Source organism: Salmo trutta, chromosome 19, assembly GCF_901001165.1.
Source record: "Salmo trutta chromosome 19, fSalTru1.1, whole genome shotgun sequence".
Classification (NCBI taxonomy): Eukaryota; Metazoa; Chordata; class Actinopteri; order Salmoniformes; family Salmonidae; genus Salmo; species Salmo trutta.
The window spans coordinates 29,368,603-29,384,601 of record NC_042975.1 but is presented as its reverse complement, the minus strand read 5'-3'; the positions used below and the strand labels follow the sequence as shown (position 1 = coordinate 29,384,601).

Sequence of the window (15,999 nt, the reverse complement as noted above, 5' to 3'; positions counted from 1 at the left end):
AGGTGCCAGGACAAAATTCGAAACAACTCAATTGGCTAGTTTAGACATTTGTCAAGAAATGGGCGGGTTGTAACTTGATCCTACTGCTACGATTGGATAGAGAGAGGCTGTAACTCAGCTCCCTTTTACACATCTCCCTTCATCGCTCATATCACTTGGTGCCGTTTACTGTTCCTATGAGAACTAGCTCAACGGCGATGACATTTGCTACCAAGCCATAAATGTGCATAATATCTAACAAGGAGAGAGAGGGTAGGAAATATTAGTTGGACAAAGCCTATGGGAAAATTTAGTTTTTGGCGTTTAAAAAAAAAAAAAATGCCAAAAGTAAGGTCTGTGGTAAACACAGGTTTAAGAGATCTTACACGTTTTGCTCTATGAGATAATCTTCATCCACCAACATCACTTTGTGAATTTTAAAACATTTATGTAATCCAAAAAAGCACAAAGGCTTTATAATTCATAAATGTCTTGTTAAACTGACTGATATGTCACAGAACAAAAAATAAGATCTTCTAAGCCTGTTTTAACCTCAAACGCAATTTTCAACAGAAATCCCAAAACCCTATTCTTTCCCCATAGGAATGGCTGAACGAAACCTAAGTAAACTAACTAATTTATGTTTTTTTAGGATTACAAGCTGGCAAGCTTTATGGCCAACATTTATTTAGGCATTTTAAAAGAGTTTCTCCTTTCCCTATTACGACAATCATCTAATCCGACTTGCAACTGTGAATTTACGGATACGATTGCAGTTGGTCAGATCAGCACACCAGTAAATAGATAACTTTACATCGCCAGTCAGATTGCTTGTTCCCGAACATGGTGCATGTGCAAAATGATAACCAGCTAATGTTAGCTAGCTATATTGGTTATTAGCTCCTATCTGATATCTTAGCACCATGTCTATCTAGCCAGCTAGATAGCATAGTAGCTAACATAGCTAGCAAACTAACACCGCAGATGAAAGGATTAGTTGTCGTAATCTTTGCTAAAAGGTAACATAGCTATCTGCTTAGCTAGCTTGCTTATTGCATGCATGTTCGGACATGTCGACATAAGCTTTATTTATTAGTGAATTAACTAAACTAATATTTGCAACAGGAGTTTGATTTTGGTCACTGTGCCAATTCATCCATTTCTTAATACCGCACGTGTCTGTTGGAGAATGAGCTAGTTTTCTGCTGCTTATTAGAGATATGGAGATATCTGGAGATATCCCTCCAGTGGTGTGGAGGCTGTGCTTTGGCAAAGTGGGTGGGGTTATATCCTACCCGTTTGGCCCTGACCGGGGGTTTCATCGGATGGGGCCAGTGTCTCCTGACCCCTCCTGTCTCAGCCTCCAGTATTTATGCTGCAGTAGTTTATGTGTCGGGGGGCTAGGGTCAGTCTGTCACATCTGGAGTATTTCTCTTGTCTTTTCTGGTGTCCTGTGTGAATTTAAATATGCTCTAATTCTCTCTCTTTCTTTCTTTCTCTCTCTCGGAGGACCTGAGCCCTAGGACCATGCCTCAGGACTACCTGGCTTGATGACTCCTTGCTGTCCCCAGTTCACCTGGCCGTGCTGCTGCTCCAGTTCCAACTGTTCTGCCTGCAGCTATGGAACCCTGACCTGTTCGCCGGACGTGCTACCTGTCCCAGACCTGCTGTCCCAGACCTGCTGGAACCCTGACCTATTCACCGGATGTGCTACCTGTCCCAGACCTGCTGTTTTCAACTCTCTAGAGACAGCAGGAGCGGTAGAGATACTCTCAAAGATCGGCTATGAAAAAGCCAACTGACACTTACTCTTGTGTTACTGACTTGTTGCACCCTCGACAACTACTATGATTATTATTATTTAACCATGCTGGTCATTTATGAACATTTGAACATCTAGGCCATGTGCTGTTATAATCTCCACCCGGCACAGCCAGAAGAGGACTGGCCACCCCTCATAGCCTGGTTCCTCTCTAGGTTTCTTCCTAGGTTTTGGCCTTTCTAGGGAGTTTTTCCTAGCCACCGTGCTTCTACACCTTCATTGCTTGCTGTTTGGGGTTTTAGGCTGGTTTTCTGTACAGCACTTTGAGATATCAGCTGATGTAAGAAGGGCTATATAAATACATTTGATTTGATTTTCCCACATAGACATTCCTTGGCATTGTTCAGTGCTCATGGCTCAGGCGGTGAGGGGCGGCTGGCATAGTAGCAGCTTTGCTGTGTAAAGGGACTATCGGCTAAGTCGATAGAGAAGGGCCGACGGCCGATAGACTAGAAAAGTCCAATATCGGCCTGATATATCGGCTCGGACGATTATCGGTTGTTCTCTAAGAGGGATGATGGATAAAGGTAGCAGGGAGGCACAATAGCTATACAGTGACATCACTATACAGAGAACAAGACTATTATAAATGCCTCATGGGCCTCTTTGGACAGACATATGGCTAAGACGGAAGGAAAACCTGACAGTAGAAGACAGCATGATGCTAAAGGCAGGCCTGAAATGTCACTGTGTGAATGTGACATACTTCAGGTTGACTCTTCTGGGTTAGGTGAAAGCTTTGAGCCATGGGCCAAAACAAGTCTACTGTGAACTTTGTGCTGCAGGCCTGAAAGGGACAAGTGGCTGTTGGAGGCACCATCACGTGGCAGCTCCTCATTCTGATTTGTAATCCTCCATCATTTGTGTGTGCCTCACTTAAAAAACCTCAAGGATCCGCCACTTTAAAAAACTTTTTTTGCCTAAAATGTCATACCCAAATCTAACTGCCTGTAGCTCAGGACCTGAAGCAAGGATATGCATATTCTTGATACCATTTGAAATTAAACACTTTAAAGTTTGTGGAAATGTGAAATTAATGTAGAAGAATATAACACATTAGATCTGGTAAAATATAATACCAAGAAAAAAACATGCGTTTTTTTGTACCATCAACTTTGAAAGGCCATAATGTATTATTCCAGCCAAGGCACAAGCTATTCCCAAGATGGCGTAGCAGTTCAAACGTCCTTTGTCTTCCTCTTGTCGTGTCCCGTGTGTGTGTGTGTGTGTGTGTGTGTGTGTGTGTGTGTGTGTATGTATATATATATATTTTCTTCGCATATCTTTTTACATATTTTTTTTTTCTCTAAAAACTCAACCTCAAAACACTCCTGCAACCCGCCTCACCAATTTAAAAAATAAAAGTATTATTTACCTCAAATCTGAAATCCACAACAGAAGCTAGCCAGAGGTTAGCCAGTTCACTGGCTAACGTTGGAGTTCAGCTAGCCACGGTTAGCGGTCCTCAGCTATCCATTAGCTCGAAAAGCTATCGCCAATTTTTGTACAGAGCGACTCAGACCAGAGCTTACCGGACCAATTCTCTCTCCATATCCCCGGATTTCTACCGCAGGCTATGGACGTTTACACCTGGATCTTGCAGCTAGCTAGCTGCTACCTGAATGACTATTGGCAACGTTGGTCCCGGAGTTAACATAAATTATTCCGGAGCTAGCCAGCTGAAGAGTTCCATCAGCCTCTCCTGGGCTACAATCACCTATGCGGACCCGTTTTACTGCCGATGCGGAGCCCCATCGGGCCTTCACGACTGGACCACCAAGGGAGTTGTCTAACTGGCCCCTCCGTCGCGACGTAACCCGAATGCCCATCTGAGGCCCGCTAATCGTTAGCCGTCTTAGCGGCTGCTATCTGAATAGGTCTATCGGACAATTTTCTTGGGCCACTATAACTAACTATTTTGCCAATTGGACTGGTCCCCCCTACCACACGGAACCCCCCTAATCTACAGACGGAATCGCACGAGGTGGCTAAAAACAGACCTCCTCCATCTTCAACCAGCTTGCTACCTATGGCTCGGCTAGCTATCTAACTCTCACTGGACCCTTTGATCACTCGGCTAAGCATGCCTCTCCTTAATGTCAATATGCCTTGTTTCACTGTAGAGCCTCTAGCCCTGCTCATTATACCTTATCCAACCTCTCAGTTCCTCCACCCACACATGCTATGACATCTTCTGGTTTCAATGACGTTTCTAGAGACAATATCTCTCTCATCATCACTAAATGCCTAGGTTTACCTCCACTGTACTCACATTCTACCATACCTTTGTCTGTACATTAAACCTTGAAGCTATTTTATTGCCCCCAGAAACCTGCTCCTTTTCCTCTCTATTCCGGACGTCACAGACGACCAATTCTTATAGCTTTTAGCCGTAACCTTAACCTCATACTTCTCTGTTCCTCTGGTGATGTAGAGGTGAATCCAGGCCCTGCAGTGCCTAGCTCCACTCCTACTCCTACTAGTTCTCTCACGTCACCCCGCTCCTCCGCTCTCTCCACTGGCTTCCAGTTGAAGCTCGCATCCGCTACAAGACCATGGTGCTTGCCTACGGAGCTGTGAGGGGAACGGCACCTCCATACCTTCAGGCTCTGATCAGGCCCTACACCCAAACAAGGGCACTGCGTTCATCCACCTCTGGCCTGCTGGCCCCCCTACCTCTGAGGAAGCACGGTTCCCGCTCAGCCCAGTCCAAACTGTTCGCTGCTCTGGCACCCCAATGGTGGAACAAGCTCCCTCACGACGCCAGGACAGCGGAGTCAATCACCACCTTCCGGAGACACCTGAAACCCCACCTCTTTAAGGAATACCTGGGATAGGATAAAGTAATCCTTCTAACCCCCCCCCCCTTAAAAGATTTAGATGCACTATTGTAAAGTGGTTGTTCCACTGGATATCATAAGGTGAATGCACCAATTTGTAAGTCGCTCTGGATAAGAGCATCTGCTAAATGACTTAAATGTAATGTAAATACTCCCCAGGTGCTCTCTTTTGATGACTTCTGTAACCGTAATAGCCTTGGTTTCATGCATGTTAACATTAGAAGCCTCCTCCCTAAGTTTGTTTTATTCACTGCTTTAGCACACTCTGCCAACACGGATGTCCTAGCCGTGTCTGAATCCTGGCTTAGGAAGTCCACCAAAAACTCAGAAATCTTCATCCCTAACTACAACGTTTTCAGACAAGATAGAACGGCCAAAGGGGGCGGTGTTGCAATCTACTGCAGAGATAGCCTGCAGAGTTCTGTCTTACTACCCAGGTCTGTACCCAAACAATTTGAACTTCTACTTTTAAAAATCCATCTCTCTAAAAACAAGTCTCTCACCGTTGCCGCCTGCTATAGACCACCCTCGGCCCCCAGCTGTGCTCTGGACACCATATGTGAACTGATTGCCCCCCATCTATCTTCAGAGCTCGTGCTACTAGGTGACCTAAACTGGGACATGCTTAACACCCCAGCCATCCTACAATCCAAGCTTGACGCCCTCAATCTCACACAAATTATTAATGAACCCACCAGGTACCACCCCAAAGCCGTAAACACTGGCACCCTCATAGATATCATCCTAACCAATTTGCCCTCTAAATACACCTCTGCTGTTTTCAACCAAGATCTCAGCGATCACTGCCTCATTGCCTGCATCCGTAATGGGTCAGCGGTCAAACGACCTCCACTCATCACTGTCAAACGCTCCCTGAAACATTTCAGCGAGCAAGCCTTTCTAATCGACCTGGCCCTGGTATCCTGGAAGGATATTGACCTCATCCCGTCAGTAGAGGATGCCTGGTTATTTTTTTTAAATGCCTTCCTCACCATCTTAAATAAGCATGCCCCATTCAAGAAATTTAGAACCAGGAACAGATATAGCCCTTGGTTCTCCCCAGACCTGACTGCCCTTAACCAACACAAAAACATCCTATGGCCTTCTGCATTAGCATCAAACAGCCCCCGTGATATGCAACTTTTCAGGGAAGTTAGAAACCAATATACACAGGCAGTTAGAAAAGCTAAGGCTAGCTTTTTCAAGCAGAAATTTGCTTCCTGCAACACAAATTCCAAAAAGTTCTGGGACATTGTAAAGTCCATGGAGAATAAGAACACCTCCTCCCAACTGCCCACTGCACTGAGGATAAGAATCTCTGTCACCACCAATAACCCCACTATAATTGAGAATTTCAATAAGCATTTTTCTACGGCTGGCCATGCTTTCCACCTGGCTACCCCTACTGCAGTCAACAGCACTGCACCCCCCACAGCTACTCGCCCAAGCCTTCCCCATTTCTCCTTCTCCCAAATCCATTCAGTTGATGTTCTGAAAGAGCTGCAAAATCTGGACCCCTACAAATCAGCCGGGCTAGACAATCTGGACCCTTTCTTTCTAAAATTATCTGCTGAAATTATTGCAACCCCTATTACTAGCCTGTTCAACCTCTCGTGTCGTCTGAGATTCCAAAAGACTGGAAAGCTTCCGTGGTCATCCCCCTCTTCAAGGGGGGTGACACTCTAGACCCAAACTGCTACAGACCTATATCTATCCTACCCTGTCTTTCTAAGGTCTTCGAAAGCCAAGTTAACAAACAGATTACCAACCACTTCGAATCCCACCGTACCTTCTCCGCTATGCAATCTGGTTTCAGAGCTGGTCATGGGTGCACCTCAGACACGCTCAAGGTCCTAAACGATATCATAACCGCCATCGATAAGAGAAATTACTGTGCAGCCGTATTCATCGACCTGGCCAAGGCTTTCGACTCTGTCAATCACCACATGCTTATTGGCAGACTCAACAGCCTTGGTTTCTCAAATGATTGCCTCGCCTGGTTTACCAACTACTTCTCAGATAGAGTTCAGTGTGTCAAATCGGAGGGCCTGTTGTCCGGACCTCTGGCAATCTCTATGGGTGTGCCACAGGGTTCAATTCTCGGGCCGACTCTCTTCTCTGTACACATCAATGATGTTGCTCTTGCTGATTCTCTGATCCACCTCTACGCAGATGACACCATTCTGTATACTTCTGGCCCCTCTTTGGACACTGTGTGAACTAACCTCCAGACGAGCTTCAATGCCATACAACTCTCTTTCCGTGGCCTCCAACTGCTCTTAAACGCAGGTAAAACTAAATGCATGCTATTCAATCGATCACTGCCCGCACCTGTTCACCCGTCCAGCATCACTACTCTGGACGGCTCTGACTTAGAATACGTGGACAACTACAAATACCTGGGTGTCTGGTTAGACTGTAAACTCTCCTTCCAGACTCATTAAGCATCTCCAATCCAAAATTACATCTAGAATAGGCTTCCTATATCGCAACAAAGCATTCTTCACTCATGCTGCCAAACACACGCTCGTAAAACTGACCATCCTACCGATCCCCGACTTCGGTGATGTCATCTATAAAATAGCCTCCAACACTCTACTCAACAAACTGGATGCAGTCTATCACATTGCCATCTGTTTTGTCACCAAAGCCCCATACACTACCCACCATTGCGATCTGTACGCTGTCGTTGGTTGGCCCTCGCTTCATACTCGTCGCCAAACCCACTGGTTACAGGTTATCTACAAGTCTCTGCTAGGTAAAGCCCTGTCTTATCTCAGCTCACTGGTCACCATAGCAGCACCCACACGTAGCATGCGCTCCAGCAGGTATATCTCACTGGTCACCCCCAAAGCCAATTCCTCCTTTGGCCGCCTTTCCTTCCAGTTCTCTGCTTCCAATGACTGGAACGAACTGCAAAAATCTCTGAAGCTGGAGACACATATCTCCCTCACTAGCTTTAATCACCAGCTGTCAGAGCAGCTCACAGATCACTGCACCTGTACATAGATGGGCTGTTTACAGATGGGCTATCTACCTACCTCATCCCATACTGTATTTATTTATCTGCTCCTTTGCACCCCAGTATCTTGCACATTCATCTTCTGCACATCTACCATTCCAGTGTTTAATTGCTATATTGTAATTACTTCGCCACCATGGCCTATTTATTGCCTTAACTTACCTCATTTGCACTCACTGTATATAGACTTGTTTTCTTTTGTTCTACTGTATTATTGACTGTATGTTTTGTTTATTACATATATAGACTTATTTTTCTACTGTATTATTGACTGTAGGTTTGTTTTGCTCCATGTGTAACTCTGTGTTGTTGTATGTGTCGAATTGCTACGCTTTATCTTGGCCAGGTCGCAGTTGCAAATGAGAACTTGTTCTCAACTAGCCTACCTGGTTAAATAAAGGTGAAATAAAATACATTTAAAAAAAGAAAGGGAGGAAATACTTTAGTTTTTGCTGACTAAGGTTCCTTGTTAGATGGGCTACTGCCACATGAATGTTTAAATGGCGTCTGGGTCTGGGCAGGTGAGCCCTGGCGTTCACAAAAGAAGGCCAACAGAGCATTAAATATACATTACAACTTGTAGAGGCATGGAAGGAGGCACGTACGCATGCAAGTGTAACACGTGCACACACACATCACACAGATGTCACACACAGTAGAGGCTCTGGAGGCCAGGCTGAGGAGGGGATACACCTACTGACTGACCCTGGAATGAGGTCACTGGTACGACTGTGGAGCTGTGGTTAACCCACAACGGGACATTTTGGCAGAGCGGCAATGAGGAGTTAGAGATGATGCCAAAATACTCTGCATCTTCTGCAATTACTCTGATACTTTGAATCGCTCAAGGACATCAAATAAATTAAAACGTTTTGAAATTAAGGTTGCGCGAGTAATCAATTACACGTTTTGCATGTCTCTGTCAGGTGGTAGGCTAATTAGACAGCAAGAGGTGGCAGTATCCAGAGCCACATACTGGTGTTGGCATTATACTATATACACGTTCTCTTTAACAACAGATCTAGGATCAGATTAGCATACCCCCAATTACAACCTTATACATAAGGGGAATACAAAATACAGTGTCTTTGGAAAGTATTCAGACCCCTTGACTTTTTCCGCATTTTGTTACATTATAGCCTTACTCTAAAATTGATTAAATCGTTATTCCCCCTCAATCTACAAACAAGACCCCATAATGACCAATCAAAAACAGGTTTTTAAAAATTGTTGCTGATTTATATTTTTAAAACCCCCAGAAATATCATATTTACGTAAGTATTCAGACCCTTTACTCAGTACTTTGATGAAGCACCTTTGGCACAAGACTACAGCCTCGAGTCTTCTTGGGTATGACGCTACAAGCTTGGCACACCTGTATTTGGAGTTTCTCCCATTCTTCTCTGCAGAACCTCTCAAGCTCTGTCAGGTTGGATGGGGAGCGTTGTGTCGCCTCACAGCTATTTTCAGGTCTCTCAGAGATGTTTAACCGGGTTCAAGTCCGGGCTCTGGCTGGACCCCTCAAGGACATTGAGACTTGTCCCGAAGCCACTCCTGCGTTGTCTTGGCTGAATGCTTAGGGTCATTGTCCTGTTGGAAGGAGAACCATTGCCGCAGTCTGAAGTCCTGAGAGCTCTGGAGAAGGTTTTCATCAAGGATCTTTATGTACTTTGCTTCGTTCCTCTTTGCCTCAATCCTGACTAGTCTCCCTGCCCCTGCAAAACATCCTCACAGCATGATGCTGCCACCACCATGCTTCACTGTAGGGATGGTGCCAGGTTTCCTCCAAACGTGACGCTTGGCATTCAGGCCAAATAGTTTAATCATGGTTTCATCAGACCAGAGAATCTTGTTTCTCATGGTCAGAGTCCTTTAGGTGCCTTTGGGCAAACTCCAAGCGGTCTGTCATGTGCCTTTTACTGAGGAGTGCCTTCCGTCTGCCCACTCTACAATAAAGGCCTGATTGGTGGAGTGCTGCAGAGATTGTTGTCCTTCTGGAAGGCTCTCCCATCTCCAGAAAGGAAGTCTAGAGCTCTGTCAGCGTGACCATAGGGTTCTTGGTCATTTCCTTGACCAACGCCCTTCTCCTCGGATTGCTCAGTTTGGCCGGACAGCCAGCTCTAGGAAGAGTCTTAGTGGTTCCAAACTTCTTCCATTTAAGAATGATGGAGGGCACTATGTTCTTGGGGACTTTCAATGCGGCAGACATTTTTTGGTACTCTGCCCCAGATCTGTGCCTCGACACAATCCTGTCTCGGAGCTCTACAGACAATTCATTTGACCTCATGGCTTGGTTTTTGCGGTGACATGCACTGTCAACTGTGGGACCTTTTATAGACAGCTGTGTGCCTTTCCAAATCGTGTCCAATCAATTGAATTTAACACAGGTGGACTCCAATCAAGTTGTAAAAATATCTCAAGGATGATCAATGGAAACAGGATGCACCGGATCTCAATTTCGAGTCTCATAGTAAAGTGTCTGAATACTTATGTAAATAAGGTATTTCTGGGTTTTTTTTGTTGAGAAAGTGGGATCAAGAGTTGTAGCATAGTGCTGCCAGTGGATTAGAGTGCAGAACTGCTGATCCCTCCACCTCTACTGATGACCTCTAAAACAACTGTGATACAGAGCAGGGTGGGCAGCCGATAATACAGAACCTATCACACACACTACAGTCAATGATCTTTAATAAGGCACACCTCAATCTCTCTCTCTCTCTGCCCACAGCGGGGCCTAGCATATGTATGTGTTTGTCAACTGAGAGGTGGGTTTTGCAAAAGTAAAACGCTATTCGGAGTTATTTGAATTTTGTGGTTACCTCTCGCTTGTCTTTGGTTTTAGATAAAACAACCATACTTACAGTATCACAAAAACACCTCAGGATTCCCATTAGCAACAGTAGATACAGTTGAAGTCGGAAGTTACATACACCTTAGCCAAATACATTTAAACTCAGTTTTTCACAATTCCTGACATTTAATCCTAGTAAATATTCCCTGTTTTAGATCAGTTAGGATCACCACTTTATTTTAAGAATGTGAAATGTCAGAATAATAGTGGAGAGAATTATTTATTTCAGCTTTTTTTTCTTTCATCACATTCCCAGTGGGTCAGATGTTTACATACAATCAATTAGTATTTGGCAGCATTGCCTTTAAATTGCTTAACTTGGGTCAAATGTTTCGGGTAGCTTTCCACAAGTTTCCCACAATAAGTTGAGTGAATTTTGGCCCATTCCTCCTGACAGAACTGGTGTAACTGAGTCAGGTTTGTAGGCCTCCTTGCTCGCACACGCTTTTTCAGTTCTGATCACAAATGTTCTATCAGATTGAGGTCAGGGCTTTGTGACGGCCACTCCAATACATTGACTTTGTTGTCCTTAAGCCATTTTGCCACAACTTTGGAAGTATGCTTGGGGTCATTGTCCATTTGGAAGACCCATTTGCGACCAAGCTTTAACTTCCTGACTGGTGTCTTGAGATGTTGCTTCAATATTTCCACATCATTTTCCTGCCTCATGATGCCATCTATTTTGTGAAGTTCACCAGTCCCTCCTGCAGCAAAGCACCCCCACAACATGATGCTGCCACCCCCGTGCTTCACGGTTGGAATGGTGTTCTTCGGCTTGCAAGCATCCCCCTTTTTCCTCCAAACATAACAATGGTCATTATGGTCAAACAGTTCTATTTTGTTTCATCAGAACAGAGGACATTTCTCCAAAAAGTACAATCTTTTTTATGGCGGTTTTGGTGCAGTGGCTTCTTCCTTGCTGAGCGGCCTTTCCGGTTATGTCGATATCGGACTCGTTTTACTGTGGATATAGATACTTTTGTACCTGTTTCCAACAGCATCTTCACAAGGTCCTTTGCTGTTGTTCTGGGATTGATTTGCACTTTTCACACCAAAGTACGTTCATCTCTAGGAGACAGAACGCGTCTCCTTCCTGAGCTGCGTGATCCCATGGTGTTTATACTTGCGTACTATTGTTTGTACAGATGAACGTGGTACCTTCAGATGTTTGGAAATTCCTCCCAAGGATGAACCAGACTTGTGGAGGTCTACAATTTGTTTTCTGAGGGCTTAGCTGATTTCTTTTGATTTTCCCATGATGTCAAGCAAAGAGGCATTGAGTTTGAAGGTAGGCCTTGAAATACATCCGCAGGTACACCTCCAATTGACTCAAATTATGTCAATTAGCCTATCAGAAGCTTCTAAAGCCATGATATAATTTTCTGTAATTTTCCAATCTGTTTAAAGGCACAGTCAACTTAGTGTATGTAAACTTCTGACCCACTGGAATTGTGATACAGTGAATTATAAACAATTGTTGGAAAAATGACTTGTGTCATGCACAAAGTAGATGTCCTAACTGACTTGCAAAAACTATAGTTTGTTAACAAGAAATTTGTGGAGTGGTTGAAAAACGAGTTTTAATGACTCCAACCTACGTGTATGTAAACTTCCGACTTCAACTGTACATAATTCAGAAGATCTGGCAAACAAAAACCCTGATGTAGCTTAGAAAGTTTCAAAATACAACTTACTAAGAAATTCACTGGCTGTGTTACCAAAGTATTATCTGACAGCAATGAAGAGAATATTCTCTAGTCTCTGCCATGGTTTTATTATCCGCTTCTCTCTGAATTCCAACAGTTGAGACAGCATTACATTGGTAAAAGGCTACAGAATTATCTAAATGAAGGGTCGCTTCTAACATTTTGGACTTTTATACCCAGACCAGGGCTGAGACCTGTCAAGGGTCCAGACGGCAAATCAACCTCTAATTTGATGAGAGGATGGGTTGAGCTGCACCCTCCCCAAACTTCACCTAGGTTTTCATGTTCTAATGCAGTATTTAGCCAAGCAGAGGAGTGCCACTTCAACTTTCTGCTGACTTTTACGAACACTGGCAGTATCAGTGAGCTGAATATAAGTGAGTCTGTAAGAGCCTTGTGGTTTTAAAACCACAATTTAATTATTTTGATGAGCTTTCCAAAAAACTTTAGCTCCAAAGGGGAAAGGGAGGGCCGGAGTTGGGAGACAGTGGAGAGACTAGTGCTTTACATGCAGCGAGAGTCCGCATAATAAATGGCATCCTATGGAATAATTCATAGTGAGGCAGAACTCTAAAGCATAATCTAATATGGTTTCTGAGTATGATGGATGTAGGAGTTCTCCGAGCAGCAGAGCGGATTTGAACCAGAATGATTGAAACATGAGGTGAAATCTGAATACTAACTTCCACCATTGCCTTAAAGCTAGTTAGTTAATGAGCTCTGATAAAAACTTGGCAGCGGTGGCTTCAGCTTGTTGATGGTGTGACGGTTCTTCAATCGGGGTGTGCAAACCTTTTGTTCCAGCCCAGCACTGACACACCTGACTCAGCGGTTAGAGCATTGGGCAAGCAACTGAAAGATCACTGATTGGAATACCCGAGCCGACAAGGTGAAAAATGTGTCGATGTGCCCTTGAGCAAGGCACTTAACCCTAATACGCTCCAGGGGTGCTGTAGTACTATGGCTGACCCTGTAAAACAACACATTTCACTGCACCTATTGGGCAAATTATTATCAAGCCCTTTATTATGAAGTGTTACAGTAGTACTGGGCTGGAACAAAAGCCTGAACCCCCTGTGTATCTCCAGGACTAAAGATCAAAGAACACTGCTGTAAGTCAATAAGGGCATCTTCCCAAAAACAACTTTGCCATCTTAGGGCCCATTGTCATTGTGGCGTTTTACCTTGAAAGAGATTTCGTACTGCTCTCCTCCCCAGATCTCCAGTCCCGTGTCATATCCTCCCAACTCCCAGAACCACTTCCTGTCCACGGCAAAGAGTCCGCCAGCCATCACAGGGGACCTGATGGACAAAAGCGGGGGTGGGGTGTAAGACAACACCAATACATGTCACACTCATACCCCAACATGATGACATTGTTCCTCAATCAATCACTGGCTGCAGACCAGCCAAAAGGACAGGAAGATATTCATTCTCATGAATGATAAATCAAAACATGTAAGTCAGTGTGGAAAGGTGACTGCTATGGCAGGCCTGCTGTTAATAACCGTCTTTATAGACTGTTTGTGCGAGTTGAAGGCTTTATTACTCAACCAGACTCATCAATTTGGGAGTTAACTGCAGGCTTTCTCGGGGGTTCTCTGAACACAGAAACAATTAAACCATCAACGCCACGGTGGAACCTGACTGGCATAATAAGCACCATACTCAACTCATAATGTTAAACACAAACACAATAAAACTCAATTTCCACTGTACAGTAGGATAGTTTCCCTCAAGTGGCGCTGAATAAAAATCGTCCCCACAGTGACTGTACGTACATACCCCTACCAGAAGCCATGGACTACAGGCAACATTCGCACTGAGCTAAAGGGTAGAGCTGCCGCTTTCAAGGAGCGGGCCTCTAACCCAGAAGCTTATAAGAAATCCCTCTATGCCCTGCGACGAAACATCAAACAGGCAAAGCTTCAATACAGGACTAAGATCAAATCGTACTACACCGGCTCCGACGCTCGTCGGATGTGGCAGGGTTTGTGAACTACTACAGACTACAAAGGGAAGCACAGTCGAGAGCTGCACAGTGACAAGCCTACCAGACGAGCTAAATAACTTCTATGCTCGCTTAAAGGCATGTCACACTGAAACATGCATGAGAGCATCAGCTGTTCCGGATAACCGTGTGATCCGCAGCCGATGTGAGTAAGACCTTTAAATAGGCCAACATTCACAAGGCCGCATGGCCAGACGGATTACCAGGACGTGTACTCCGAGCATGCCAACTGGGAAGTGTCTTCACTGACATTTTCAACCTCTCCCTGTCTGAGTCTGTAATATCAACATGTTTTAAGCAGACCACCATAGTCCCTGTGCCCAAGAACAGTAAGGTAACCTGCCTAAATTACTAGACCCGTAGCACTCATGTCTGTAGCCATGAAATGCTTCGAAAGGCTGGTTATGGCTCACAACACCATTATCCCAGAAACCCTAGATCCCCTCCAATTTGCATACCGCACCAACAGATCCACAGATGATGCAATCTCTATTGCACTCCACACTGCCCTTTCACACCTGGACAAAAGGAACACCTATGTGAGAATGCTATTCATTGACTACAGCTCAGCGTTCAACACCATAGTACCTTCAAAGCTCATCACTAAGCTAAGGACCCTGGAACAAAACACCTCCCTCTGCAACTGGATCCTGGACTTCCTGACGGGCCGCCCCCAGGTGGTAAGGGTAGGTAACAACACATTCGCCACGCTGATCCTCAACACGGGGGCGCCTCAGGGGTGAATGCTCAGTCCCCTCCTGTAACCTCTGTTCACTCATGACTGCACGGCCAGGCACGACTCCAACACCACCATTAAGTTTGCAGATGACACAACAGTGGTAGGCCTGATCACTGACAACGATGAGACAACCTATAGGGAGGAGGTCAGAGACCTGACTGTGTGGTGCCAGGACAACAACCTCTCCCTCAACGTGATTAGGACAAAGGAGATGATTGTGGACTAAAGGAAAAGGAGGACCAAGTACGCCCCCATTCTCATCGACGGGGCTGTAGTGAAGCAGGTTGAGAGCTTCCTTGGCGTCCACATCACCAACAAACTAACATGGTCCAAGCACACCACACCAAGACAGTTGTGAAGAGGACACAAAACTTATTCTGCCTCAGGAGACTGAAAAGACTTGGCATGGGTCCAAAGACTCCAGCCACCCTAGTCATAGACTGTTCTCTCTGCTACCGCACTGCAAGTGGTACCGGAGCGCCAAGTCTAGGTCCAAGAAGCTTCTAAACAGCTTCTACCCCCAAACCATAAGACTCCTGAACTGCTAATCAAATGACTACCCAGACTATTTGCACCCCCCCCGCCCCCCACCGCTGCTACTCTGTTATTATCTATGCATAGTCACTTTAATAACTCTACCTACATGTACATATTATCTCAATTACCTCGACACCGGTGCCCCTTGTATATAGCCCCGCTATTGTTATTTACTGCTGCTCTTTAATTATTTGTTATTCTTATCTCTTACTTTTTTGGGGGGGTATTTTCTTAAAACTGCATTGTTGGTTATGGGCTTGTAAGTAAGCATTTTACTGTAAGGTCTACGTACACCTGTTGTATTCAGCGCATGTGACAAATAAAATTTGATTTGAAATCTTGTTGAGAATCCCAAGGAAAAACATACTCATGTCAAAACTTGTGTGTGTGTGTGTGTGTGTGTGTGTGTGTGTCAGAGGTCAGGCGTGTGTCAGAGATGCATAGTTTGGTAAGTCTTCGTTATGTGTGTATTCAACTGGGGCTAAAATGGTA

General features: G+C 44.8%; 1 protein-coding gene across 5 annotated transcripts in view; it reads right to left on the bottom strand.

Moving 5' to 3' along the window:
• LOC115154303 (polypeptide N-acetylgalactosaminyltransferase 10) overlaps positions 1-15,999 on the bottom strand; it is a 112,005-nt gene that overhangs the window by 12,324 nt on the left and 83,682 nt on the right. For all 5 annotated transcript variants that reach the window (XR_003867863.1, XR_003867864.1, XR_003867865.1 and 2 more), the window contains one exon: positions 13,405-13,522. Coding sequence is in view for 2 of the 5 variants with exons in the window: in XM_029700382.1 (XP_029556242.1) it covers positions 13,405-13,522 (118 nt within the window). In the remaining 3 variants the exon portion in view is untranslated. The remainder of the gene's footprint in view (positions 1-13,404; positions 13,523-15,999) is intronic.